This window comes from Gopherus flavomarginatus, chromosome 7, assembly GCF_025201925.1.
Source record: "Gopherus flavomarginatus isolate rGopFla2 chromosome 7, rGopFla2.mat.asm, whole genome shotgun sequence".
In the NCBI taxonomy this organism is placed as follows: domain Eukaryota; kingdom Metazoa; phylum Chordata; order Testudines; family Testudinidae; genus Gopherus; species Gopherus flavomarginatus.
Genome location: NC_066623.1, coordinates 5,015,292 through 5,042,723, shown reverse-complemented (window position 1 = coordinate 5,042,723; position 27,432 = coordinate 5,015,292). Strand labels below are relative to the sequence as shown.

Below are 27,432 nucleotides of genomic sequence, written 5' to 3'. Positions count from 1 at the left end.
ATCCAATGCTGTCAGGAGTGGGGCGGGTGAGCTGTCAGCTGTGTGGGGCACCTTGGGCTGAAGATTGCCCTATAATCTAGATAATCACCTCGGTGCTGAGCCCGTGTTCAAGTTTTCAAAAGCAAAACATTCAAAATTTACCCATTTTTCACTTTTAACATAAAAAAGCAAATTTCAAAGCAGATTTGGTTTTAACAGCCTGGTAGCCTTGAATGTTCTGAGCCCTTTTGAAATACCTGGCTTGTGCTTGTGCTTGGGTGTCTCTGACTGACAGCTCCATAACAGACCATGATGTCTGGATTTCCAAAGGAGTTGCCCACGCTGGCTGTTTCCTTTGGCGCTGTGTGAGTGCTGGAAGGAGGAGGAACCAGTTAATGAACAGGGGAAAAGGGAACACATGCAAAATCAAAAGCAGCCTAGTCCAGTGGGCTAAGCACAGCACTGGGCAGCAGGATCACCTGGGTGAATCCCTGGATCCTTCCATGGTCTCAGGTGAGCACCCAGCTATATACATTGCGGATAACAATATTCACCCATCCCATACCTTTCAGGGACAGTGCACAGTCATTCCATCTGCACAGAAACCCAGGGAAGGTCTGCGCTGCAGAAGTACATGGGCTAAATTCAGTTTTGGTGTAATTGGTGATACTCCCTTGGCTCTGATGGAGCTTACGCCATTATTATTTGTATGATGGTAGAGGCCCTGGCTGAGATCAGGGCCCCATTGTGCTAGGTGCTGTACGTGCAATAACAATAGACAATTGCAGCCCTGAAGAGCTAACAAGCAGACAAAGGGTGGGAGGGGAATCAGAGGCATACGGATGTAAGGTGACATGACCAAGGTCACACAGTAGGTCAGAGCCAGGGACAGAATATAGATCACCTGGATCCCGGTCCAGTGCCCAGTCCAGTGGCCTGCATTAAATTTGCTCCACTATTAGTACAGAGCTTAGAAAATGTTGCAAGCTAAAAGGAGGGAAGTGACAGCTCCGTGCAGATGGTGGTGGGGAGGAGGCAGCTTGACTGTGGTCAATAAACAGAGTCTGTTTTTTTAGTACTAAAACAACTTTATTTGGATGAAACATCCTCAGCACCAGGTGCATTTTTTCACAATTGATCCCCTTCTCCTTCACACTACCCAGCACCTGGGCGAAGGCAGGAAACACAAATGTGGCCTCCATTGGCTCCTCAGAAGTTATTCTTTATCCTTTTCTTTTTTCTTCTTGTCGCCATGGTGACCCTAGGGGATAAGTCAAAGAGAAACAAGAGGGTGTGTCAGAGCCTAGGCAGCTGATGTGTATTTCCTCGTCCCTCTCTCTTGCTCACACTCATGGGATCTGCACAGATAAACACTGAACTACAGTCATCCTCGGCTAGAACCAATGGGCTTGCATCACCCACTAGCCAAATTGTACCCTGATACAGACACATGACTTCCAAGGACACACAACTTCGATGTGAGTGGCATGGATGAGTCCAGTGGCAGAACTGAGCCCACTGCAGTTATGACGGGAAGAATGATTGTGGCACATCATCTTTTGATGGCTATGTTACCCAGACCACAAGGTTTCCTGTGAAGTTGGATGGGCTTCTGAGACCAGTGGGTAGCTGTTTACATGGCATGGCTAGCTGTCATTCAGGCATCCTTTATAGCCAGAGGCTTTTGGGGATGCCATTCTCCAGGGCTTCTAAGATCAAAAAACATTACATAATTCAGGAGAGTGTCTGGTGCATTGTGGGGGAAGTGGATCACCGATCTGGCAGCCAGTCAGAAAACCTCAGGGGCGGAGCCTCTTTTCCTGCGGCTCACAAGATTCCGAGATTGCAGATGTGTTGTTAGCATTTGCACTGGGTACCAGAGGCAGAACGGGGCTCGCAAGCTCTAGGCTTGCGCTCGGAGCTGATTCTCAGCAGCTCCTATAGCATATCTGACTTACCCATGGGGGTATTTTCAAAGTCACCTCACTCTGAACTCTTCTCATGCCCTTTAGTGGCTGCCCCATGCACAGCACTCCTCCAGGAAAAGAAAGAAAAAAGCCCCCAGAACCACCTGCAAACTCCGGCTGTAGCACTAACATCAGAGCAGTGGGGCTTCCTTAAGGTACACCCATGCGATTTTGTGACTCCTTCCCTTGACTGGCAGGGGCCAGCAGAGGCTGATCTCTCAGAAGGCGTGAGGAGGAAAGGAAAGAATTTACACTGCCACAGCAGTGACCAGACCCAGGCTGGACAAGGATATTCTGCTCTAAAGCAAGGGAAAAACAAACCCGCCCAGTAGATCTGCTAGGCACTGATCAGTTCCTGGTTACCTCTTCAGAATCACTGTCAGAGCTGCTGCTGCTGTCGCTGCTGTCACCTTCCTCGCCCTCTCCCTAAGGGGCAAAGAAGAAAGGGTTCACGACTACAATGGTGATAGCACCACTGCACTGGGAACGAAGCTTCCCAGCCAGGGTCAATGTCTATCCGGAGGCATCCTGGCTCATCTGCTGCTGGCAGCTTGGATGGAGGAAGAGAGATCACTTGCATTTTGTTTTGCTGCTTTTACAACATAGGACAATGTTAACTCTCACTTCCTCTGTTCCTGGTGAGCGCCTCGGCAGGGAGGAGATGGGGCAATGATCAGACAGCCTGTCTGACTCTCCCCTCTCCTCTGTGAGAAAAAGTTTTCATGCTCAGTACTAGCTGCAACACACACACAGGGCCACCATGCTAGGAGGTGGGAAATCAAACACGCACAGAGATTCAGAGCACATAAGGCCCAAAGGGACTCTCATGGCCACACAGTCTGCTCATAGAATTGCACCCGGGACTATCACAGCATCCAATTGCCCAATGAGAACCAGGGACGTGCAACAGCCTGAATGCTGGGCTGACGGAACCTTTGTCGCGCACGAACCCAACCCGCAATGGCACTCAGCTGTGTTTGGAGGGGACGCTGGAGGAGGAGAACTTTCCAAAATTGAGTCAAAGAGGCTGGAATTTGTTATTCCTTAATGGTTCTGAGGGACTGAAAAGGCAGCTTTAGTCACGCCGCAGCGATGGGGAATCCAAAATGCCCGGACAACACACGGAACGTGGGAATTCTCCACTACTTCCTCACCTTTTTTTCCTTCTTCTTCTTTTTCTTGTCTTTCTTGTCTCCGTCTTTCTTGTCTTTCTCCTTCTCTTCTTTCTTGTCTTTCTCCTTCTCTTTTCCCTGATCCTTCTTGTCTTCTCTTCCGAACACTGAGGAGGAGAATGAGTGGACAGATCAGTTGGCACTCCCCACCGGCTCTAGAGGGAGCTTATCCCACACCGCCTGCGTGCCAAGTGTAACACATCGAAGCACAAGGTGGAAAGGGATGAAAAGACAAGAAGCGCAAGGGACCCCCAATCCTGTACCACTGACAGCACGGTGCCTGGCTTCCATGTGACTCCAGCCCAGTAAAGACCAAGAGGGGATACAGGCCTCATTACCATGCAGAGGGATTGTGTTTAAGAAGGTCATCGAGTTGATCAGTATAGCACAGGCCGCCAACATGACCCAACACCCTCCCACTAAACCCAGCAACCAGAATGAGGCCATAGAATTACAGCCAGCAGGAGACAAGGCTATGGCAGGCCACAGGCAGAGAACAGGAGGGACTGAGGCCCACCAGTGCTCAAGGCCCCTGCAATGGCAAGGAAATGATTGAGATAAACCCAGATGATCCTGGCAAGTGACCGCACCCACATGCTGCAGAGGAAGGTGAAAACCCTCCAAGGTCACTGACAATATGACCTGGGGGAAAATTCCTTCCTGAACCCACACATGGTGATCAGTTAGACCCTGGGCATGTGAGCAAGAACCAGCCAGCCAAGCTCCTGGGAGACAGAATGCCTGGTACCACCTTAGAGCCTTGGCACACCCCATCAATGTCCCATTTCCAGTCATGCCTGGCCCTGCTGCTTCAGAAGAAGATGATTAAAAAAAACCCACCAACCCTTCCAGAATACACTAAGGGGTTAAAAAAAATCCCTTCCTGACCCCTGCGGTAGCTGGCTGAAACCCAGAAGCATGATCTTTTAGGACCATGAGACATAAACTGGAAGTAAGCCCTGCCCCCCACCATCCCAACAACCTCACACACCCCTTCTCTGTGCACACTCTCCTAGCGTATTCACAAAGAAGGGAGAGGGCAGGCAGAGAACTGAGCCTTGTAGCCATTCACCGCAGAGGCCAGTGCCGAGCATTTGAGCTTCCTTCTGCAACACCTCTATCTGCACCAGAACACGATCCCCTCTGCAGTGCGCAAGCCCTCAGAGGAGCAAGATGTTCCGCTCACCCTCCCCACATAATCACTATGGCAAGAGGGTTGGGAAGCCCATAGGGAGTGTAGAGAGAGTAGAGATGTAGGTGAAATGTTCCAAGCCTGGGCAACAGGGAGGAGAGTGGAATATTTCCGGGAGAAGGACAAGGGGAGAGCTTGGGGGGATGGAAAGAGGAACTGGCAATGGGTCTTCCCAAACGAGATTTCAGATAGCCACCTAGCTGCTTCCTTCGGTGACTACAGCATAGGGTTCCATGCAGTTAGCAATGTGACGTGAGGAGTGTCTAGCACCGTGTGAGTGTGAGGACTGATGGGACTCTGGGCCTGAAGCAGGTAGAATGGAGAGAGAGAGTTCGCTTCCACAACACCCCTTTATCCCACATCATGCTCACGACTCAATTCTGCTGTGGTTTCCCTGCCTGGATGCAAAGCCACTCACTCTTTAAGATGGAAGACATCCTGCAGCAGCTACCTGGATCTCACAGGTCGATTCAGAACACCTAGAAAAGAGACATCCCCAGACAAGGATAGGGTTAGAGAGAGAAGTTACAATATTATGCGATTTTCAGTATTGATCTGAGCTTTGCAGCATTAAAATGACTGTTTCTGGGTCCCAAACACTCACCTTTCTGCTTTCCTTTAACCTGCAGGTTAAGGATGAGCCCTGAATGTTTTAACACCTTCCAGAATGGTTATTTTTCTGGGTTAATGGAATCTCTCTGCATACAGCGTTAATGAGACCATTCCTGTTTCAACAATGAGGGTAAATTAACTAGTGGAACAACTCACCTAGGGCTGTGGCAGATTCTTCATCACTGAAAGTCTTTAAATCACGTTTGGATGGCCTTCTAAAAGATCTGCTCCAGCCCAGACAGAAGGCATGGCCTTAATGCAGGAATTAGCACTCTGGGGAGGTTCTCTAGCCTGTGTTATGCAGGATGTCAGACTAGGTGATCACAACAGTCCCTTCTGGCCTTAAAATCAATAAGTCTCTGAGTGTTAAGGGTGAGACTAGTTGTTTGGAGGTCCCCAAGGGGTACAGCATTACAACATCACTCTGAGTGAGTTACTGTCATATCAGTCCCCTGGGAAGTGGATGCAGCGAGCAGACTGAGCCAGTCACAGAGTCCTCCCTTTCTCACACCTCCGGACAGCCGCATATTGTATCAGCAGAGAATGGAAACCGCTCTTGGTGATCAAACAGGAAAGGCCCAAAGTTGCTGCGCTGAGCATGTACACCTGGGAGTCACCCATATCGCATCTCACAAGTCTCCACTTGCTTGGGAAAGGTCAGTGCTGCTAGATCTCCAGGAGCGGGGTATGCCCCCCTCGCCCTGGTGAACATGATCTGATCTCAGCATCACGCATTCAGCCGGGCTTGTTTGCTCTCATGCTTGATTGCCGTGCACTTGACTGTGTGCATGCAGGCTGAGATGAAAGCAACAGACATTCTAACCCATTTCCAAAGCCAGGTCCGGCTTGGCTGGTTCTAGCCCGAGCTCATTCTCGTACTCAGCCCACTTGCTGCAAAATCAGTTTTAAAAAAGCTGCAGTCGCATCGCCAGACTATTGGGTTATACAGTGGGTGTGCAGACAGCGACAATAAGCATGTAATTGGCAAACTGCAGTTTTCCCTTGAGGCTGAACGAACCAAAGTAAAAGGCCAAACCAGAATGCCCTATAGACCAAATAAAACAAAGCTGCATATTCATAAAGCCTATGCAAATATGCTAATCTGTATTTAGCTATTTCCTGTGGGCACAAAGAATTTACAACTGATAACAGCCACCCCTGCTATAGCCTTGTCCAGATGGACTGCTTTCTGAACTGCAATTTCCCCCCTCCGGGAGTACTGCAGAACAGAATTCAAAGCAAAAATGTCTGTGTCTCAGTTCCTGAAATCAAACAGAGTGGGACCTGTTACTAGATCACTCCCCACATTTTCCCACTGCTCAGAGTTCCCATGTAACAAAGCCAGGCTGTAAATCCCCAGAAGGAGAAGAAAGTGGCCTTACCTGGCAGTGAAAAAGGCAAGCGGCCTCCCAAGTTTCTAGTTGGTAGCAGTAGCTCTGCAGTTCCTGTCTTGTCATCTTGTACTGTCTCCTCCCCAGTTCCACTGCCAGAGCAGAAAAACTGGTTCCACCATCCTCCTCTGGCATCCTAGGATCCCAGGAAACACAAGTGACCCAGCCCAGGTGCAGAGTAACCTATCTGCCTGGCTAACGCTGACTCATTCAAGAACTTCTGACCCACGCTAGGCAGGCCATGGCTGCTATGTTGGAAAACGCCCACCACATTAGGGTGACCAGACAGCAAATGTGAAAAATCGGGACGGGGTGAAGGGTAATAGAAACCTATATAAGAAAGACCCCAAAATCAGGACTGTCCCTATAAAATCGGGATATCTGGTCACCCTACACCACGTGGACATTGAGTGTTCGATCCTGCCATGCTGCGCACAATGGAAGCTGAGCCATTGACTTCAGAGGAAGCAGGAACAGGGTCCCAAACCTCAGTCGGACTCCCCCTGCTTGGAACACTATGGCAGCAGCTGGTCATCCAGGATACTTGTAGAGCCATTAAGACAGGAATCTCTCTCTCTCCTACTTACGTCATATTTGCCCTCACATATGCAATCATCAGGCCAACAGCTACTCCAGGAAGGCTGTGTACTTGACACATGGGACACTACAACAGACAGATGAATATCTTAAGAGTGGACAGTTAGTTCCCTTTCATGTATGGCAGCCTCTAACGTCTGCCTCTTCAGCGATCTTTCACTCCAAGTTCTAACTAGCTAAATACCTAACTACAGTAGTTAGCCAATAATGTTAAAGTATTAGTTCTAAACATTGTCTGGATATGCTCCTCCCTGCTTTTCCTCTTCCAAGCAACACGCTCATTTCCAACAATATTGATACAATGAAAGAACAGTGACAATATGTTGAGATCCTGAGGGGCTGTGGAACTGCAAAGCACTTTACAAGAACTAATGAATTCAGCCTTGCAGCACCCCTGGGAAGTGGGAATAACCTTTGCCATTTTGAATGAGTAAAATTGGTTGGGGAAAATTCATAGACTCATAGACTTTAAGGCCAGAAGAGACCATCATGATCATCTAGTCCGACCTACTGCGCATCGCAGGCCACAGCACCTCACCCACCCACCCACCCGTCATAGGCCCATAACCTCTGGCTGCATTACTGAAGTCCTCAAATCTTGATTTAAAGACTTCAAGTTACAAAGAATCCACCATTTAATCTAGTTCAAACCAGCAAATGACCCCTGCCCCACACTGCAGAGGAAGGCAAAACACACCAGGGACTCTGCCAATCTGACCTAGGAGAAAATTCCTTCCTGACTCCAGATACGGCGATCAGTTAGACCCTGAGCATGTGGGCAAGACCCAAGAGCCAGACACCTGGGAAAGAATTCTCTGTAGTGACTTGGAGCCCTCCCCTCGAAGGTCACAACTCCAGCTATTGGAGATATTTGCTAATAGCAGTCACGGATGGTCTATAAGCCATTGTAGTCAATCTCATCAGATCATCCTCTCTGTAAATTCATCAAGCTCAGTCTTAAAAAGATTTTAGGTTTCTTTGCCCCCACTGCTGCCCCTGAATTCACACACACAGGATTCAGTTCAAGTAAATAATTCATTGCAAGTGGTGGCCCCAATTCAGAGTGCAGGCAGCTAAAATAGGGAAGCTTGGGCATATCCTTGTGCCTCCTGGATTCTGCAGGCAGCAGGACACCCTATAGCCAGACCACATTGCACTCCAGCCCAATCCATTGCCAGTATGTCCCTACATGGGGTGGGCAGAGTAGAGGCATTCAGCTGACCTTTAACTTCAGGAGCATGGCCTTTATGCTGAGGAGATACCCCCAGCTGACTGGCTGGGCTGCCCCTGCAGAGCTTGGTTCTAATTTGCAAAGTTAATTCTCTTAAACGATCAAGCCCAGCTACACCAGATATGCCTCTGGAATTGAACTGTTCTCCCTTCAGGCAGACTCCCTCAAACACTTACTGCCCAGCAGGATTCACTCTCCGAAGCATTATAAAGAATGCATTGCTCTAATGTAATTAACTCTGCTTTGCATGTTGTTATTCCTGGCCATTGACCAGGAGCATCTCTTACAACTACCAGTACAGACTAGAGATGAAATATAAAAAAAGCCCATCCTGCTATGGCACAAGACCAGGGCCCAGGGAGATTGGGGTGTTGTAAGCACAACAAACTTGAGTCTCTCGAAAAGGCAAAGAAGGCTATAGGGAAATCAAGTGATCTGCTGTGAGCATTTATGGCATGGAGTTGGTGGGTTCCAGAGGTGCACCTAAAATTTCTCAGCTGAAAGAAGAGAGCCTGGGGATTCAGTCTGCAATCTCAGCATCTCATGGAATCCAACCCCGTTCGTTGCAATTCTCAGGTGACAGCAGTGGCTTAACATGCATTCTGACGTAGAGATCGCGACTTTTCCTTTCTGCTGGTGACCTCATCATGGTGGTCATGCCTTTGCCAGCTCCAGGCTGGACTCTAAAACTGTTCAACTTGGGGTTACACTTGAGGTCCACTCAGAAGCTTCAGCTAGTGCAGAATATCAGTCACTGCTGTTTAAACCATCAACATGAGCCCATAAAGGCCTGCGAGCTGACTGTGTCAGAGACCGCCTCTCTATCTAGGCCAGACTGTAGCAGTACGGTTGGCTGAAACACCTTCTTGTTGGTTTGCTCCCAGGGTTGAACTATGCTTGACTCTGGTCAGCGTGACACTCATCACTTTCATGTGTGCTGAACTTAACAGAGCACTGAAGACCAAGCAAAGCAGGAGGGGAAGGTAGTCACGCAGTCAACGTACTTATCCCTAGCGAGAGTTAAATATCACCTATAAAGTTAGTTTTGAGACATTTCGGCCAGGTGGAATGTCTAGTTTGGCTATTAACATGCACGCAAGTACCCACCTTTCCTTCTGGGAGACTGTGATTGTTGACTTGAAGCAGTGCCATGGGAGATGTGTACAAACAGCTGGCCAGCTCCCAAATGACAGGTGCCCCTTGTTACAGTCTGCTGCATTCAGCCTCTGCCAGGATAAGATGGAGGATGGATGGGTTGATTATAGGAGTCTATTAATATTTCCAAAGGGGATTAATTGATACAGAGTAAGATGCCAGATAGTTCAAAAAAGGAACTTTCAGTGTGTGGATTCAAGGTAGTTTTCTCTCCCCCCCCCTTACCCCCCCAAAAAACCCTAAATGTATTCCAAACAAAAACTTTTCCCATGTAGATAAGATCTGAGAGACTGTTTTGAGTCACGTCCATAAACAGGGTGCAGTTGTTCACTCTTGAGCACATCCTTCCATGGACAACACTACCACCAAACTCAAGACACTGCCATGTTGTGTAGATAAGCTGGTTTATTTAGCACTTGGGCACCTTTGAGAAAGATTTCAGTTTCACTATGCCCCACATCTGCTGGTTGATCTCCTCTCTTTAGTTCTGAGTCATGCCATTTCATTGTTTATCTGAGCCACTCAGGACAGCCCGGCTCCTCACTCACTCGAGGTTTTGGTCAGGTTTACTTTGTTTCTTCCTTTGCAAGCCAGCTGAAAATTGACTGCATTCCCCAGGCGCGTAAAACATTTTTCTGATTATCCACATTTGTATCTTAATAATAAAACAAATGAACAAGCGGTGATATAGCTGGGCAAGCGCTGGGAGGAAATATCCATAATTCCATCCAGCGCAGACTATAGATTTTTTTTTTTTTTACATTAGCACAGCAGCTGGTGGAAGGCTGTTTTCTAAGTGCACATGTAACAGAATCTCATTGAATGAAAGAAAATTACATTTTTCCCATTTCACTCTTCATTGCCTCCATTTTATCTGACCCTTATCTAGTCTAGAAAGCCTCTCACCTCCTCAAAGAACAAGCTCCAGGAGCTCTCACCTTACTTCCAGCTCTCATCAAGTTCAGGCATGAGCTAGGGCTGAGTAATACGATCTCTATTCATGTGAAAACAGTGCAGTCAGACAAAGCCTTTGAGTAAGCACTTGCATTGACTCTATAGCTGTTTTCTTTGGTAAATTAGATTGACTACTTGTATGAGCAAGAATGAGGCTATTCTAGCATTGGTTATTTGTTACTGTAGTGAATTCCTGTTGACTATCTAGCCTGACAGTCCTGCCATCTTATTCCTTAGAGAAATGTAGCTGTTTGGGGTGTTTCTGACTAGAACGCTGGATGCGTTTGAAAAGCTGCTGCTTCTGCCCCATCAAAACCCATTCTCCTTAATTCACTCTGCTTGTCTATCATTTTCTCTATTTCTCAACCTGTAGGCTTTATCAGTGAGGCTGGCAGTTTGCAAAGACTCAAGGATTGTTTCTAAATAGCTTGTTTGCTATCGCTGCTTATTTCCCACTTGACGTCCTGGATTTAAACAATCCCACACAATTACGCTGGTACTAGCAACCTGAGTTCAGCTAATCCTGCTTCTGTACAGAGATTGATTCTGCCACCCATTTGATTTCAATGGGATTGCCTGTGGAGAAAGGCATTAAACATGCAGACTACTTGCTAAAATCTCATGCCCTGTGAACAGGGGTAGTGAAACCTGACCAGTGGCAGCACTCGAAGAGGGAAGTGAAGACAGACCCATCTCATTCTGACTGTCTTCTTGCATTTCTCTTATTGCCGTAGGAACTACTCAGTCGGCTTCATGGTACTAAGCCAGATTCTCGGTCAGTGTTTGGTGGGTTTGGAACAGTGGCATCAGAACAAAAAGTGTTCAGCCAGTTAGTGCAGAAACTTCCTTTTAATCATGAGCTTATAAAGTCTACATCATTGAACCAGTAGCGTATCTCAGAGAATTTACAACATCCACCAAGGAGCCTGTCTCTCTCTGGCTGACTGTGTGGTGACCAATGTAAGACCTGGTAAACATGGGGCTCAAAACCACACCCAGAGGCTGGGAAAGGGCGCTTAATAGAAAACAATGCTACTTTAAGCATCAATGCACTTTCCTTGATAGCATCAGTGGCAACTGTTGCCCCAGGCTGAGAATGGAGCTCTGGCCTCTCTCCTATATACATATATAAAAACGCTGCTTAGCCACAGGGCAGGGGAGAAGAAAGATAGAGTGAGGCCACAACTGCAATACTACCAGATAAGTTATTGCCAGCTCATGATACGTGAAACAGCATTGGCATTTAACTCAGCTCCTGGCCACAGAACAAGTGGCCCACAGCTATTCAGACACTACGGTGATGAGCACAGTATAAGAACATATACAGAATAGAATGGCCTGGTGAAAGATAAGAGCACAGAGTGTGTGTGTAGGGGGGCGTGTTGTTCTTTCCTCCCCATCCCTTTGATTCTCCACCCCCCAAATATGATGTAGGATTCTCATGGCAATGACTGAACACTTATTCCACGTATGGTTTTATTATTCGAAAAGTCAATCCATCCACAGATCTGATCATTCAAACAAAACTGAAGCAAGGATTTTCCCAGCTATACAAAATGGGAGACGCTATTTGCCAAAAGGTGTTTCTATAGTAAAAAATAACTCTCTCTGCTTGGCAACAAGCTGCATCAATGGAGCAGAGCACAGGGAAGCACGAAACCCAAGAGTAGAGATTTGCAAGACCCACTAAAACCTGGAGAGGTCGAAGGCTGGGACTAGAGATTCATCATTACTGATGAGCCAATACTGAGGAACACAGGTATGACAGTCTACTCTCATTAGTTGCCTAGACTCCTTTTTTATTCTGTTTAAGCCACCTTTTTCTTTCCATGTTGGTGCAGCAGAGGCTGTTCCCTTCCAGTGAAGAAGCTCAAAAGCTACAAAGTGCCAAAAGTAACAAAATAAGGACGTTTTTAAAGCACAAAGAAAAAGATGCCCTATGTGGAACAGCAGCGTGTGGAGCAGATGAGGAGTCTCAGTGCCATTGTCAAGCTGTTTCCTCACTGACGTATTCTAATCGCCTCTTACTGAGACATGAAATAGTGCAGTGCGTCACTTTTATACAGTAGCCTAAGAAAGTCCTTCTGTGGTACAACACAGACAGTGACTCCTGGGTCAAGTTGTACTGAAAGGAAATGAGAAATTCTCGGCTCTGTTGTCTTAATCACTTGAACAAGAACCCATCCCTTCTGGTTGCCCTTCATTTATTGCTACAGGGCCACTCACCCCGTTATGCTGGACAAATCAGCCCTGTTACAGCTTTCTGCTCACTAACGGGCCTACGTGTAACCCTGCGTGCAACACTTGCCTTCTTGAAGCAAACATCTTGCAGGAAAGAGAAACACGTCAAAATCCCCAAGCCCCATCCAAGACCACAGTACGTAAGTAAGAGATCGGCACCCTTCAGCAAGCTGCTGCTTTTGTATATACAGAGCATCAGGGACCTTAGATTCTGTTCTTTCAAAGCTGAAATCATTCCTGAGACTCTGAACGTTGCCATATCTTGTATCCAGCACACACTTAGCAGGAACATAAATACGTGCCTTGAAATTCAAACTCAGCTGGAAAGTTTGGTTAAATACTCATTAAGCGGTTACCCTAGTCTTTTCTCTAGAGTGATTTAGCTTCAGTCATCCTCAAAATAGTCTTTCCCAAAAGAGCTCATTAACATACCCAGCTACGGGAGCGCAGAGCGAAGAGTGATAAACAGTCAGCCAAACTAAGGACTGGTCTACACTGGGTATTTACATCAGCACTGCTATGTCTTTCGGGGGTGTGAAAAATCTACACCACTGAGAGAGACAGCTAGGTCGACGGAAGAATTCTTCATTGACCTAGCTACTGTGTCTTGGGGAGGTGGATTACCTACACTGATGGGAGAACCCCTTTGGTTAGCGTAGGTAGTATCTACGCTCAAGTACTACAGAGGCACAGCTGTAGCGGTTTAAGCATAGCCATACCCTAAGAAACAACCTGCATTTTTAACCTGCCAGATTGCCCAGATGCCTAGATTCTGCTAATTGCATCCTTCATGTCTCCTGACAAATTGTACAGCGAAGACCTGACCAGTCAGCATTTTATCATCACCACTGTAGTACCAGTGATTAAAGCTTCGATTATTTTCTGTCCCTACCCCATTCCCAGGCAAGGGAACGATCAAGTGGGCAGATGTGCTTTCTGCTCGACTAGCAGGATTAATTCACTGCTGTGATAATTCGGTTCGAGTCTGGACCAGAGAGATCTGTAGCACAGGCAGGAGTAGCTGGAAGGCATCTTGGATATACGAAGCACTGTTTGAAGCCTACAAGACAAAACAAATTACATTAGAGCCATTCATGCTACCAGTCTTCATTTCTGCTTGACGTGTGTATACTATACGGTCACTGATGAGTAATATACATAAGCAATATCAGACTACTGCTCTCAGATGCAGCAACTTCTTTTCAGTTAAGTCTACTTTTTAAACTCCAGTTTAGCCCACTGGGCAAAAGGTGGCCAACTGACTCAGGAGAATGGCCATATCATTTCCAAGCTGATCCATCTAGTTCAGTCTCCTGTCTCTGAGGATACTTAGTACCAGCTGTTCCAGGGGAAGGCATAAGAAACCCTGCAGCAGAAAGGAAGCACGCACCAACACGGAACGTTTCTTCCTAACCCCCTCAATTAGCAGCTACCCACTTTGGGAATCAGTTGAGAAGCATATGGATTGTCACACACTGAATGATGTGACTTGTCCAAGGTATGAACACAGCAGTTTCTAAGTTTCTAGCCCTTTGCTGTAACCGCTAGAGCTGTGGCAAAGTCTACCATTTTGAGCCACAGGGATTCCCAAAACATTTCAGGTTGGAAGCTCACACTCAAAGCAATCAATCATCAGCTGAAACAAAGTTTCATGCCAAATCACACAAGTCATCCATGGTCCAGTTAGAAGCTTTACAGGCTTTCAACAGACTTGGGCTGAGTTTCTAACAGAAAACAGGATGAGTTTCCTATTGGTAGGTCTGCACAGCTCTAGCAGTTCCTAGAGCCCCACAGCCTCCTGGACTGTGAAATCTGCTGTGCATTCAGGCGATACCCCTGAACAGCATGAACAGCTTCAGATCCTGAGGGAAAAGCGAGCTGCAAAAACAGAAACCAGTCATTTCTGCTAATAATAAATCCTTGGCTTTCAAGCATAAGAACCCCTACTCGGGCACTCCGAGCAAATGGGAATAGCTATTCAGAACTAAACTTTCAGTGGGAAAGTTTGAAATTTCTAATGCAACATTTCACACCACATGTGACTATCTGAAAGCTGCAGCCCTTTGCCCATCCGCACAATGGACATGGATTTTTCATCACATCAATTTAGAATGAGCTCTCTCTCGAAAAGTTAAACAGAACAGTACGAGCCTGATGAAAAGTTTCAGCTCAGTCTCATTAGTAGGCCAGGATTAACATGTAAGGACTGGCTTTAATATTTTAGCACCTTTGTTTGTTTATTGGTAGTGTGCAAATATTCCAATTCTACCCTGCTTCTATCTGAGAAATAGTTATTGTTTATTTAACTGGAGGAAAGAGGCATGTTGAAAAAAATCCATCAGAATCAAGTTTTCCTGGCAAGACTACTTCTGAAAATATTATTAAATTACAGTGTTTAGAAAGACAAGCCAATTGGTTTTGTCTGAATATGGAGAATTTCTTATGTTTCCCAGCTGAAATTTGGGAGTTGTTTGAAGAAGAATTGCCAATTAGCTGACAGGAAAGGCAGACATTTCTCAAAATGACATTCCCTTCTGCTCCATCTTCTCTAGACTGTTCTGAAGTGATCGTGTTTATACTTTACCAAATACATTGCACATCTGGCACAGATGATAGTAGCAATGTTTCCTTGGCTATCTATTAAGACTTGTAAATTACCAGTCTTAAGCCATGGTTTAGAAAACTGGATAATGAAGTGAGGATTGACTAGCCTGTCCACATTTCAACATTCGAAGCTGTAAGTGTATCATAACTGACCTCCAAAAACACTCCCGTGATTAATGGGTTCAGCACATCTGCCTTCTCTTTGACCTGAAAAGATTAGAGATATCTCATCCTGCTTGACAATCTGATTGCATTTCCTTTAAGCAAAACACAGGGCCAGATCCTCAGCTACTTTAGAAATCGGCACAGCCCTCTCACCGTCAGTGAAACTGCACTGATTTACAACAGCTGAGGATGTGGACCACAATATGAAAATACAGACTTGCACAAGTCCCAGCATGTACCAAAAGCGGCTATATACAGCGATGTGCACTCAACTTCCATGTGAACTGGGGAAAGCTTCCTGAATTAAAGCAAGCTAATGGGACACATTTCTAACAAAAGCAGCTGTGGGCTGGTATGAACCAGGTCTAGGACAATGGAAGGGTCTCGTGTACAAGTTGAGCACTGTGCATATATGCAAACAGCAGGTTCCTTTCAGAGACCGCTCTCTGTCTCTGCAGAGAACACCATGAAGGAGAACATCACAAACCAGAGAAACATAAAACAGAATTTCCCCACCATTTCCGCTACCAACGTGTGAGGGGGTACAAAATACCCTACAATAATTACACCTTCATCATTGCAGGTATAAGCTACTTAGTCTCCTCAAAGCATGGTAAGAAATTGTCTGAGCTGGATGACTTTACTTCAGTAAAGTTCACTTTGAACGCCAATCCAGGCTGAAAAGCTGCTAGCTTTACAGGGTGATAATGTGAAAAATCTGAAGGTCATAATGAATTAGGATGCAGCAAAGCTCATCAATAACACACCTGTGTATTTTAAAAATACAGAAGCTGAGACAGCGTGAGAAGCTGTGCAGCTGAACAAAGGCACGAGAGCATTTCAGGGACACTACAGTCTGTTCTGAATGCAGCATGACGTTGAGCGGGACCAGCCAATCTCATTCCTGTTAAACAAGAAGTAAGTCTTACCCCTGCAGTTGTTAAGCATGTAGTGAACTCTTTAGATAGCGAAGACAATTCTTTACACAGCACAGTAGTCATTCTGGGAAAGGAAAAAGGGAAATTATGTAGTAAAGCACTTTAAAAAAAATCCTCTTTACTTTGCCATTGTCATCTGTAAAACAAAATCACCCACCTCCACATATAAATTTTTCTTTAAAAACAAAAAGATAGATATAAATGTTTAAGTGTCCAATAACACAGCATATGAAGAATGAGAAGTTCCAAATAATATCTGAAAAAAGAACAAGGCTGACAATTGGAAGCAGATTTCAGAGAACAGGAATGCCTGGTCCGAAGGGAACACGACTAACTTGCTTTTTTAGTTACAAGCAGGAAGTGTCATCTTGTTTGTAAGAGAGAAATAGTTATTTTACATGGACACCAACTGCCTCTTAATAAAACAAGTCCCTGCTTGTCTTAAGCAGTATCGGTGATAAATCTGCTCAGGATGATTTTAATATTAGGCATCTAATGTGCCAACAGGATAGCAAAACGTTACTGAATAATCATTTTACATAAAGAGAATGGCTCTCTTTACACTACTTTAAACAGAATATTTTGTGGGCTCCATTTTTTCCTTTTTAAATGCCTGTCTACTAAACTAGCACAAGTTTAGGAAAAATTCCTGTCTCCGAGCTGCATGAAAGCTGTCACATAATATTTTCCTTTCTCCATGTGTTCTTGTCAAGAAATTTTTGTATGTACAAAAGACAGTCGAGTTCTGTTTAGTGAAGACAAAACTGCCCTTAGCAATTTCTAACATAAATGCAATCAGACGTAAACTGCCTGCTGAGGACTGTGGAGAGAAGCTGCACAGTAATGCCTACGCCAACAGTAGGATGCCAACCTAACCAGGTACTATAGCAAAATTCAAAGGACTTACTGTGAAAGGGCTTTGGCTCGGCCTGTGGCTGACACCTCTTGCTTCTGACCATGTAGGACCAATGCTGCAGTTTTGTGGAACATTTCAATGGAGTAGGCGGTCAGTTCAGCCAGACTTCTAATGGCGAATGCGTGAATATCCTGCAGGAGTTACAAAGAGCTCATTCCAAAAGGTATGCTATTATTTTAAAATAAGACTTCTCTCCACTCTGCTCCTCCCCCTATTCCCCCATCTCTAGGAGTTAATGTAAAATTCTAACTCTGGGTTGAAAGCCATAAGCAACCAGTTGTCAATATAGGATAATGTGCCAGCCACTCCACAGTTAGATTTCATTTTCTCTCTCTCCTTTGCCCAGTTACCTCTACGGATGTTTGAACATCTTGGTCAGTATCCCCTGAATCCAGCTGTTGGTTTTCTTCGCTCATTTTCCCCTCTTTTGGAGCTTCCACGTTGCATCTTTCAATCCATTCATGAGTCGATTTCCTTGCCTGTGTAAAAGGAGGCACAGACACATCAGCATGGCACTTAATGATTCGGATGAGATCCTCTTGCACTCTGCAGAAGGTGACAGACTGGATCTTTTTGTAAGAAGCAGTTACTAACCCTGCGTTGGTGGAAAATGGGACAAGCAAGTCAGTTACCTGCTGAACTTTGCAGCGGGGTGAGTGAAATCTAAGAGAACTGGCTACTGTGAACATATACTTTTGGCACTTGTTTTTCTTTCTTACAAGATGTACCCATGACATGTGCTGCTTTAACAGCACGAGTGAGATCAAGAGGTTTTATTAGGGTTTCCAACAGATGTTAGTGCCACTCAGTGGACCACAATGGTATTGTAAGAGGGTAAGAAAAGGAGACATTCCTCTAAATTTACTAACTGGTCTGACAGAGAGGAAGTTGTCTAAAGAGGGGTTCAGACACTGGGTTATGGGATCGTGAAACTGATCAGCAGTAACCCAATGTGTGAACTACACGTAAGATACATCCCTTGCTCCTTTTCCGTAGCTTCAACTGAATGGGCCATTGCTACAGATATAATCTTCTGAGGAAGGCACACTTTTAAAGATAGGAAATGATTTTAAAGCCAGATGTTGTGAATGGGCAACAGGGGATGGATCACTTGATGATTACAAGTTCTGTTCATTGGCCACTGTCGGAAGACAAAGATACTGGACTAGGTGGACCATTGGCCTGACCCAGTATGGCTGTTCTTATGAGATCAAGAAAGTCCATCTTATCAAGGGCTCCAACATTTAAATGCTCCTTATCGTTTTGTAATCCCCGGGGGGAAGAGGGCGGATGAATGGTGCTTTATACTTTTAACACCTTCACCAGGAGTTCAGGACCTGGTCTCCTGAGATATATCCACCAGCCATCAGAGGACACAAAGCTAACTCACCGCAGCTAGTTTGTCTGGCTTGGCAGAGATGTGCAGTTCGAAGAAAAGCGCAGTTATTTCCTTTGTGAAATCTTCGTCTCCTGAAGGAAACAAAGCAGGTTTGCAAGACTCGGTAGAGTAAGATAGTCTGTACTACACAAATAAGTGATAATCAGGAAATATACATTGTATAACCATGCAGCTTGTTTCTGCCCACATGCCTCCAGGGTTCAGCTACTGCTGACAACCAATGGCTACATATAATTCATTTTTAAATCACATATTCAACAAAGGATTCAAACCCCTCAAACTTGGTCTTTTTTAATGCAATTTATTGGGCATTATTTGGTTTTGAGGGCCTATAGATATGTCACTAGGACTCACTAGCCTTTGGCCAAGGTAATTCTATTTTTACAGCTAGCATCCAACCCCAGACAACATAAATTCTGCATTTCAGAAGACATCTGCTTGCACAGCACCTTAGAGAATTTTTAAGGCCATTTAAAGCCAATGGTTTTTCTATTATACATGCAGGGCCAGATGTTGACAAAACAGGAAAAAAAGCTGTTGGAGCCATCATGTACAAAGATAAAAATTATAAATAAGTCTCTAGAGTACCTAACACTGAATGCGCCAGCCCTCTTTGCTCGGCCCCTTTGGTAAAATCGAAACAAGAAAAGCGTTTATGTTCAAATTAGTGAAAGCTTCAACAACTGGATGCTCCCTGCTGTGCAGGTTGTTTCAGAGCTTTACGATGTCCCTCCAAACTGTGTGGCCAACACTAGTAGAAACTTTTACCTTTAAAAAAAAGTGCCTTTTTTGAAGCCAGATACTGCCACTAATAGGTTTCCCTTAGCTCCAGGAAAGGAGGCAGTTGGGATGAAGTTATTTTCTTGGGATTTCCTACACGGCCTCTCCCTTCATGCCCTTCCGCCCGGGTCCTCCCCTCATTTTCTTCTCTCACAAGACTCTGCATCAGAGGGACCTCCTTTCTTCTGCCCAAGGTGCACTGGAATGGCTCCCTGCAGAGGAGAGTTCTCCCCATCCTTCCAGAGATTAAGGGCACTGCCTTTCAACAGCGTTCCCAACTGCTGATAGGTTGAGGATCAAGGGACCAGCTGAATAACCACTGGCCCTGGGCCTTTCACACATTGCTGTGGAAGGCTAGTTGGTTTTAAATTGGAGTTTAAAAATTACCCCCCCCCGCCTGTAAACGCAGATCCTCTTTATTACCCTTTTTCTCTTCCTCTTCATCATCATAAAATTCAGCTAATGAAAATGCTTCTTTGAGCTGTTCCAACTCCACTTTTAACATGTCTAACTCTTCTCCAGAGAGGGCGTTTATAACCGACTTCACCTAGTTAAGAGCGAGACAGCCATAAAAAGAGTCATTAATGCAACAGGAAAGAGAAACAAGATGGAAATGATACAGTGCAGCAATATTAATGACATGCTGACACCAAATGCAGCCATCCCTTTAGGACAGAGTTCTCTGCCAGGCCCCATTAAGGAGTAATTGATTCTTTACCAGGCTTCCTGATGTTTCATGTTTCAATTGATATTTGCCAAAAATTGAATAGCTGGGATACAATTTGTATTAACCTAGCAGGATCATCAAGGTTGCAAAATCTCTCAGTACCACACATCAGGAAAGCTAGGAAAAATAGAATTGTGTCCCCCAGGAAGAGAATGTGTGACCCAGTAGCCAATCAAGTGTCAGGTCTATGGAATCAGGGGTCAAAGTGAAGCTAGAGAGCTGTATCTGCCGCTAACTACTTGAGCACAGGCGTTCGCTGCCAATGAAGAAGCACCGGCTTGTTGGCCAGAGGACAAATGACATCCAGGGAAAATTCTTATTTAAAGAAAACAAAAACCAGAGAGTGGCTCCTTTGTTACTGCTAAACTACAACATACTCTGCTTGGCTTAGTGCTCACCATTTTCCATTTCCTGTCCATGTGTTCAGCTCGGCCTGAAGGCACCAGTCACTAGACTTATTTTTTATGTAACATATATAATGTAGATGAGGTTCGTAGCACTAGTATTAAGATTGCCTAACGCTTCCCATAAGAAGACCCTGTTTTCAGTTGCTTAGCCATTTGGACTGAAGTTTTCCACGCCAAGTTGTCCGCCTCAGGATGAATTTTTCTGGGAAGATTTCAGCTAGAATGGTTCAGCCATTCTAGGGAAAAGATACATTCTGCCCATGTTCACTAGTTCCTGGTGATTTAAAAAAAAAAATATGCTCTAGCACCCCAATTCTTTGGAGCAGAGACTTGAAATTTGGCAGAGGGCAGGGGTATCCCTTGTATCCAGAGAGTGCCTCCTGCCACCCCTCTGAAAATTCACCCCATTTGGACAATTATAAGCCTTTATTTTTTATTACGCTTTACTAATGCTCACTGGAGACTTCTTAGATATTAGCAGCTCAATTCTAGCTGAAGATTACGTCTACAAAAGCATGCTCTAGCCCCAAGGCCGAGCAGGACTTTCCCTGCTATTGCAGCTCTGGGCTGGGCTGGATCTGGGCATGTGTACTGAGAGGAGGAAGACTGTCTGTTCCGTGCTCTCAGGGCAGGTGGGGAGACAAAGTAATGTGAGACAAGGAGTCTGAAGGATGCAAAAACTGGTACTGGCTGGGAAAGCACATCGACTCTGGGAGTTGGGGGAAATGAAAGTGGGCGAAGAGAGAGAGAGGAGATGGAGTTACTTACGTGTGATCGTGCAATCAGACAATATCATAATGCATACACACAAGGGAGCCAAATTAGGTTGCACAGCTAACCTTAGTTCTGGCATTGCCAAAATTTTGAGTGCTTGACATTGCAACCATAATAATGTTCTTTAAACAGGTTTTTGTGCATAAATAAAATCTTTTCCCTCTTCAGCTGCAGATATAAAATAGAAAGGAAACTGCTCAAAGCCATTACCTTTGAATCACTCTCTCTGGAAAGCATCTCCAAGGCTTCCAGATGTGAAAGACCCTGAAACTCATCAAAGAGTAACCCATAATGGGCTTTCTTCTCGGTAGCCATGGTAACCTCAGTAGCTGTCCGCTGCTCTTCTTTCTCCTTTGCCTCTCGCAAGACCTGAAAAGGAAAAGCAGAGGCATCAAACCAGCGGTAGAGAAATTGGATAAGGAAGGCGAAGGCCCCAGTGAACAATTTTAGGAAGCGTTCACTTGATGCTAATACTGAAGGTTCTTTAAAAGGAAAACATAGAGAAGAAAAAAATAAAAGAGAGAAACTGCTGAGAATCTCACTGTCGGGGTTGAAGAGAAACCAGTACCTGTGACAGTGTAGAATTCCTGTTCATTAAGCCCTTTGTCTTCTTGAATCCAGGATCTCCTTCAGCTATCACGTCCATTGTCTTCTTTCCAATGAATTCCAAGGCATCCAAACCTCCACTAATAACACTCTTCCCCTAGAAAGCAGATTTGCAAATTGAGAGAATGCATGTGAATGATACTTCTGTTTGTCTAGCTACAGTTAGTTTAAATTTATTATTGAAATATGATTTATACCAGAAGTGATGTGGGCCAAATGCTTGTGTTCAAGAGCCCCCCCATCCCCATGTACAGTAAAGAGCATGAAAACCAAGAAAGAAACACTAGCAGCCAATGTTTTAATGGGAGTGCTCAGCTGGGGCATATGGCCCTCCATCACAGTTGTAACAGCCATCCTGAATTTATAAAATGCACAAATTAAAATCCTTCAGTCAGAAGAAACTTGACTATGTTCATTTATCCATTTTTAAAGTATGTTAAAACTTAAAAGAAAGAAGCAGCCTTTGCATTTTGCTCTGCTAGTAGAGAAGCTTCTCTTCCAGAGTCATGGGCCAGTGCCCAGGAAAGCTCTGCCTCCTGGACTCCAGAGTTTTACCCCTCAGGCTAAAGTGTCCCATTGGAACTGGCTATGATCAGTAGGACAAGTTGCCCCCCACTCCAAGTAATTTGGGTCAATCCCACAGAGGACTATGAAGAGGAAGGCTGGAGTCATTCCTAGAAACTCCAATGATGTTAATGGAGTTACGCCAGGAACGAACCTGTCCTTGAATTTGGCCTGTTATTCTACAGGGAACCAGAAAAGGCAGCTGAGCATTGGGGTGACACACACTATGCTGCAGATCTGAAGGCCAGGATAACCCGTTCAGACTTTCATAAAGAAAAACCAGATAAAATAAAGAGTAGAATCAAGGTTTGTTGATATGAGGCTTCAAAGACAAGGAAAAATAAGTTATTTTAGCCTATTTCCCAGCCTCCCCACCCATCCACTCACTGTGCTTTGAACAGCTGTAGAAAGAGTGGATAAAACTCCGAAAGCTCCACTGATGGGCGAGGAACTGCTGTCATCAACTCCACCTGTACTGCTTGCTTCAGAACTATGGCTTCCTGCATTGGAGTGCGGGGGAAAAGATGTTTTATTTTTCAAAACTCGCAAACAATGACAACAAAGTTCAGATTGTAAACAGATATTGTCCATTTCAGGCAGGCAAATGCACAAATCTCAGACGGACGAGAGGGCCGCAGCACATGAGACAGAAAGAGATAAGATCACTCTGCTATAATGCTAAGACTTTGCAGAGCTAACAGAAATAAGCACTGAAACATTATTGTAGTAAACGATGTCAATCTCAATACACACAGAGCAGATCTGTTGAGTGTAAGATGGTGCTATTTTTAGACCACGCTTGGAGAAATTCAAAAATTACATTTCTTAATTTTAATAATAAAAACTGACCTCCTTTAACAACTTTGGCCTCTGATGAGATCTCACTAGGGCTGGGGATCCCAAGGGACGTCTCTGCTTTTTCAATGACATTCGAAATACCTTGTCCTAGAGAAGGCAATGCTATTATTTCAACTCTAAGACAGAACTGTATTCACTTTAGCCACCAAGAAAGCAGTGATTGAATCAGAAATAAGATTAACCACCAGGGGCTGTACACTGGAGATACAGCTACAGATACATAAGCACTAACCACACACACACAAAATGTGTTACCCAGTCAATACTAAAAGCAATGGCAGTCTGGCTTGCTCACTGACCAGCATAAAGAATTCATCTTACATTGAAGCCTTTATGCTGTATCCCACTGATGGAAAAGTCTCAGCTGGCCATTGTTTGTGCCAGCTCCTTAAAAGCCTGAAAGCTATTCTGCTGTACATGTCTCCCTACCTCTCATTTTGCTTTTGACTTTTTCCCCTGTATTTTGAACAGAGTGCTTGACTTTTGCCAACTCTTGCTTCCGAATCTGAAATCTTGTACTTTATAGACAAGCAACACAGCATAAGCCAGGGACATTCGTGAAAACTGAAGCCTGATTTTAGACTGCAAAAAGAGTTACTGTAAGAACAGCCACACTGTGTCAGACCAAAGGTCCATCTAGCCCAGCATCCTGTCCTCCGACAGCGGCCAAGTGCCCCAGAGGGACTGAACAGAACAGGGAATCATCAACTGATCCAATTATATCAAATTAGCAAAATACCAGCAGTCCTTACCTACTGTAGCTACTGTGGCTGAGGCAGTGGAGAGAAGCGACTTTCCCCAGCTCCCCCAGTATCCCCATCCTGTCTGAGATGCATCAGTGGAATCAGATACCTTTATTTAGAGAAACAGAGATGGAATACAGCAAAGTGACTGACTGATCTCTGAACTGTATCTTTATGAACCTCTTTTTTAACAGTAGTAATGACACTGAATTTCAGCCAACATGAACACATATTGCATATCGATCTGTGACCTCCTTGATCTTCAATAAGTATCAATTATTCAGTTAGGGTTAAGTTCACCCTCCTGCAACAAGGCCAGAATAAGTGAACAGAGCAATTGCTACATTGTATCAGACTTGTGGTCCATCTTGTCCAGCATCCTATCTCAGACAGTGGCCAGCACCAGATGCTTCGGAGGAAGGTACAAATGTGGGGTAGTCTTCCTCAGTTTCCAATGAAGGTCTCTTCCTAAACCCTAAATAGAGCTTAGGTGGGGCATTATTTCAGAGTTGAGAGGGAAGGAATTTGGACATTACTGTACTAGAGATAAAAATGGAGGAAGAAAAAGGGAGAGCAGGAATGAACAGCAGAAGCGTCAGTGTTGGTACCCTGTAACCTTCCTCTTCTGCATGCAACCCTCTCTCAGGAATGATGTGCAATACCAAAGTTTAATGCTGAGCTATCCGATGTGTATTTGATCACAAAGTAACTTCATTCTACTTTAAGGAAAAACAAACGGGGTTGCAAAATGCAGGAAGGTTGGGGTACGGAAGCGGTAAGGAAGGTAGGAAAGAGGAAGTTGGGTTTTTTTTTTTTAAAAAGCTTCATAGTTCGTTCCCCCCATCCCGTACCTTTCTAGTGCAGTCAATGTTCTAACGTCATTTGTTCCACCCTTATCTAACCCCCCATGGGAAGAAGCCAGTTCTTAGCTACCCTATCTATGCAGTTCTAAAATAGCGCCATGACTTTCTGCCACTCATGGGGTACATTCAGAGACCCAATTGCCAGGTTTGATGCAAAACCCATTCAAACCAATGACATTTAAAATAATGCATTTTCAGCATAGTTCAGTGCAAAACTCTATTCAGCCACAACTTTACAGGAAAGGACTTCATCGTTGTTTCCAACACAACCAGGATTCTGCTGTGTTTAAAGTTTGTGCAATTTACCAATCAGCATGTTCAAAGAGTCAGCACAGAAACATACTTTCAGGGCTTGATCCACTGGCTCTTCTGCAACAATTGGCTCGTTAGAGGGTTTGGCTTCAGGTCTTTTCCGAGTCAGAGCCACAGGTTCAGGTTCATCCTCTTCCCTACCACTGCTCTCAATGGACCCAGCTTCCTCCGCTCTCTGTCCATTCTCATCCTTCTGGGAGGCACCTGCTTTCAGACTTTCACTGCCAGCTTTTTCAGACATGACTAGAACATCTCCTAGAAAATAAAGCGATTCTAAGAATAACAGCAACCCACTAGGATATTTTTGACATTCCTTTAAAATGCTACAGTGCTCTCCTGAATAGCTAAACGAGAAGACAGTTATTCTCTTCCTCTCCCCATATATACGCTCCCATTCACCTTCTATACGTCAATGGATTTTTTGAGAAACAAGGTGGGTGAGGCAATATCTTTTATTGGACCAGCTTCTGTTGGTGGAAGGGACAAGTTTCCAAGCTACACCGAGCTCTTCTTCAAGTCTGGGGAAGGAAGCAGAATTCTCTCTCAGTCTGAACTATGCGTGACTGACAGGAAACAGTATGACAGACTTTAAACTTCCAAATACAACAGGTCACTCTATCTAAGAGCTATACCCTCCCAGCAGGAAAGGAACTGAGCAATATCTGTAAGTGCTGCACTTACAAAGGGTGTGCAGATAATTTAATCTATGGCTTGTCTCACTAACCCAGACAGCTTTGGTGGACTGTTTTTGAAAAGCGTTTGCCAAATATGAAAGGACAGCATTATTAGAACTTGGGCAGTTCAGTAAGTTGCAGCGTGTTTATTTGAGTGTTGTGAATTTATGGCAGAGCTTTTTTAAAGTGTACAAACAATCTGGAAATCCATCGTAACTGACAACTTGCATTTGAAGTCACAAGCTGCCATACAAATCCAACTGCAGGATAAGGACCTATAAACCACCATTTGTAAATGAGATTTTTTTCCCTGTCATTGATGGGCCAAACAGTCATAATTTCATTAACTCCAACTCCAAGACATTGTAATGAAGCTCGTTATATGAGCAAAAGGATGCCAACTTATGGCTGCTGTGGGAATCTGACTTTAAATAGCCTGACTTAAGTGTACTAAAATATCTCTGGTGAATCAGTACAGTAACATTCCATTTCACATTTATATATAAATCCCAGAAAGTCTGCTGGTGATGCAATCAGATCAGCTTGTTACATTGTAATGCACTGGATACCTTTCTCTTAGTAAAAAAGAAGAGACAAATCACCACTCTGTCAATTTAAGATGACATTTCCAAAATCCTAGGTGCACGTACCCCATTTCCCCCTCTGTCTCTTCATCCTCCACCTACACGTCCCAGAGACATTTCTACACTGCTGGTATTTTACAAACACATACGCAGGCTCAAGCCCTTGCCCGCAGGATTTAGACACACGTTTTCCATCAGATACAGGATGTAAAAAACTTGACAAGTGCAATAGGGCTCCAACTCCCTCCCAGGGTTCAACGTTCATGCTCCCAGTTAGTCACCCACCCAGATGAAGGTGCATGACTCCAAAGTGACTAGAAGATGGACTAGTTTGAGAAATCATGTTCACTGTTAGCTACCTTCTCAAACACGGCCTCCTGCCCTCGTCCCCCCCCCCAACACACCCCTCCCGGCCCCCTAGCCCTCGTCCTCCAGATCCCCCCTAGCACCTATGCCCTGCCCCCCTCTTCCAGGGTCTCCTCTAGCACCCCCCACCCCTGCCCCCCAGGATCAACCCTGGTACCCCTCTCCCTCCGTCCCCCCTCCAAGATCTCCCCCAGCACGCCCCACCCCTGCCCCCCAGGATCAACCCTGGTACCCCTCTCCCTCTGTCCCCCCTCCAAGATCTCCTCTAACACCCCCCACCCCTGCCCCCCAGGATCACCACTAGCACCTACGCCCTCACCCCAGGGTCTCCTCTAACACCCCCCACCCCTGCCCCCCAGGATCACCCCAGCACCCTTCTCCCTCCAAAATCTTCCCCGCCCCGCCCCCCAGCACCCTCTCCCTGTCCCCCCTCCAAGATGTCCCCCAGCACGTCCCCCCCGCATCACCCCGCCCCCCCGGCGCTCACCTGCACGGCAGGCTCCGGCCCGGCCGCCTCCGCCTCTGTCAGTGACAGCCCCCGCCACGTCTCAGCCGTGCCCCCCCCCGACACACACCGCTGGAGGACCGGCACCATAGAGACTGCAGGGCAAACGGGACCCCCCCCCGCTGACCCCGGAAGGGCACGCTGACCCGGAAGCCG

General features: G+C 45.4%; 2 protein-coding genes across 8 annotated transcripts; both read right to left on the bottom strand.

The window, feature by feature from the left end:
• Positions 1 to 1,053: 1,053 nt before the first annotated feature.
• Positions 1,054 to 9,858, bottom strand: LOC127055063 (protein FAM133-like). Of its 6 annotated transcripts, none has more exons than XM_050961645.1 (6): positions 9,249 to 9,858; positions 6,305 to 6,449; positions 4,729 to 4,789; positions 3,101 to 3,225; positions 2,310 to 2,372; positions 1,054 to 1,240 (listed from the first exon to the last, which is right to left on the bottom strand). In XM_050961645.1, exons 3-6 carry the CDS (start codon positions 4,745 to 4,747, stop codon positions 1,196 to 1,198), a joined length of 252 nt encoding a protein of 83 aa, XP_050817602.1. In that variant the 5' UTR covers positions 4,748 to 4,789; positions 6,305 to 6,449; positions 9,249 to 9,858; the 3' UTR covers positions 1,054 to 1,195. The 6 variants fall into 6 exon arrangements, with proteins under 6 accessions (XP_050817602.1, XP_050817603.1, XP_050817605.1 ...); XM_050961646.1 differs by having other exon boundaries at positions 6,305 to 6,405; XM_050961648.1 differs by lacking the exon at positions 9,249 to 9,858 and adding an exon at positions 4,915 to 5,035 and having other exon boundaries at positions 6,305 to 9,237.
• A 1,851-nt stretch (positions 9,859 to 11,709) lies between these two features.
• FAM114A2 (family with sequence similarity 114 member A2) lies at positions 11,710 to 27,335 on the bottom strand. 2 transcript variants are annotated; one of them, XM_050961588.1, is made up of 15 exons: positions 27,259 to 27,334; positions 25,547 to 25,665; positions 25,179 to 25,402; positions 23,982 to 24,081; positions 23,221 to 23,316; positions 22,759 to 22,871; positions 21,770 to 21,904; positions 21,412 to 21,570; positions 19,717 to 19,840; positions 18,505 to 18,584; positions 17,465 to 17,593; positions 17,106 to 17,245; positions 16,190 to 16,262; positions 15,249 to 15,302; positions 11,710 to 13,551 (listed from the first exon to the last, which is right to left on the bottom strand). In XM_050961588.1, the coding sequence occupies exons 3-15, from the start codon at positions 25,386 to 25,388 to the stop codon at positions 13,450 to 13,452; spliced, it is 1,515 nt and encodes a 504-aa protein (XP_050817545.1). In that variant the 5' UTR covers positions 25,389 to 25,402; positions 25,547 to 25,665; positions 27,259 to 27,334; the 3' UTR covers positions 11,710 to 13,449. The 2 variants fall into 2 exon arrangements, with proteins under 2 accessions (XP_050817545.1, XP_050817546.1); XM_050961589.1 differs by lacking the exon at positions 25,547 to 25,665 and having other exon boundaries at positions 27,259 to 27,335.
• Positions 27,336 to 27,432: the final 97 nt, after the last annotated feature.

Bases quoted from the DNA above. Each gene is read 5' to 3' on its own strand.
- LOC127055063 (XM_050961645.1), bottom strand. The intron at 2,373-3,100 runs GTGAGGAAGTAG...TTTGCCCCTTAG, and splicing joins AGAAGAAGAAGGAAAAAAAG to GGAGAGGGCGAGGAAGGTGA. The intron at 1,241-2,309 runs GTAACCAGGAAC...CTTATCCCCTAG, and splicing joins CTGACAGTGATTCTGAAGAG to GGTCACCATGGCGACAAGAA.
- FAM114A2 (XM_050961589.1), bottom strand. From the start codon at position 25,388: ATGTCTGAAAAAGCTGGCAGTGAAAGTCTGAAAGCAGGTGCCTCCCAG. The intron at 22,872-23,220 runs GTCAGTTTTTAT...ACTCCAATGCAG, and splicing joins GGCCAAAGTTGTTAAAGGAG to GAAGCCATAGTTCTGAAGCA. The intron at 18,585-19,716 runs GTAATAAAGAGG...TGTTTCCTTCAG, and splicing joins TGAAGAGGAAGAGAAAAAGG to GAGACGAAGATTTCACAAAG.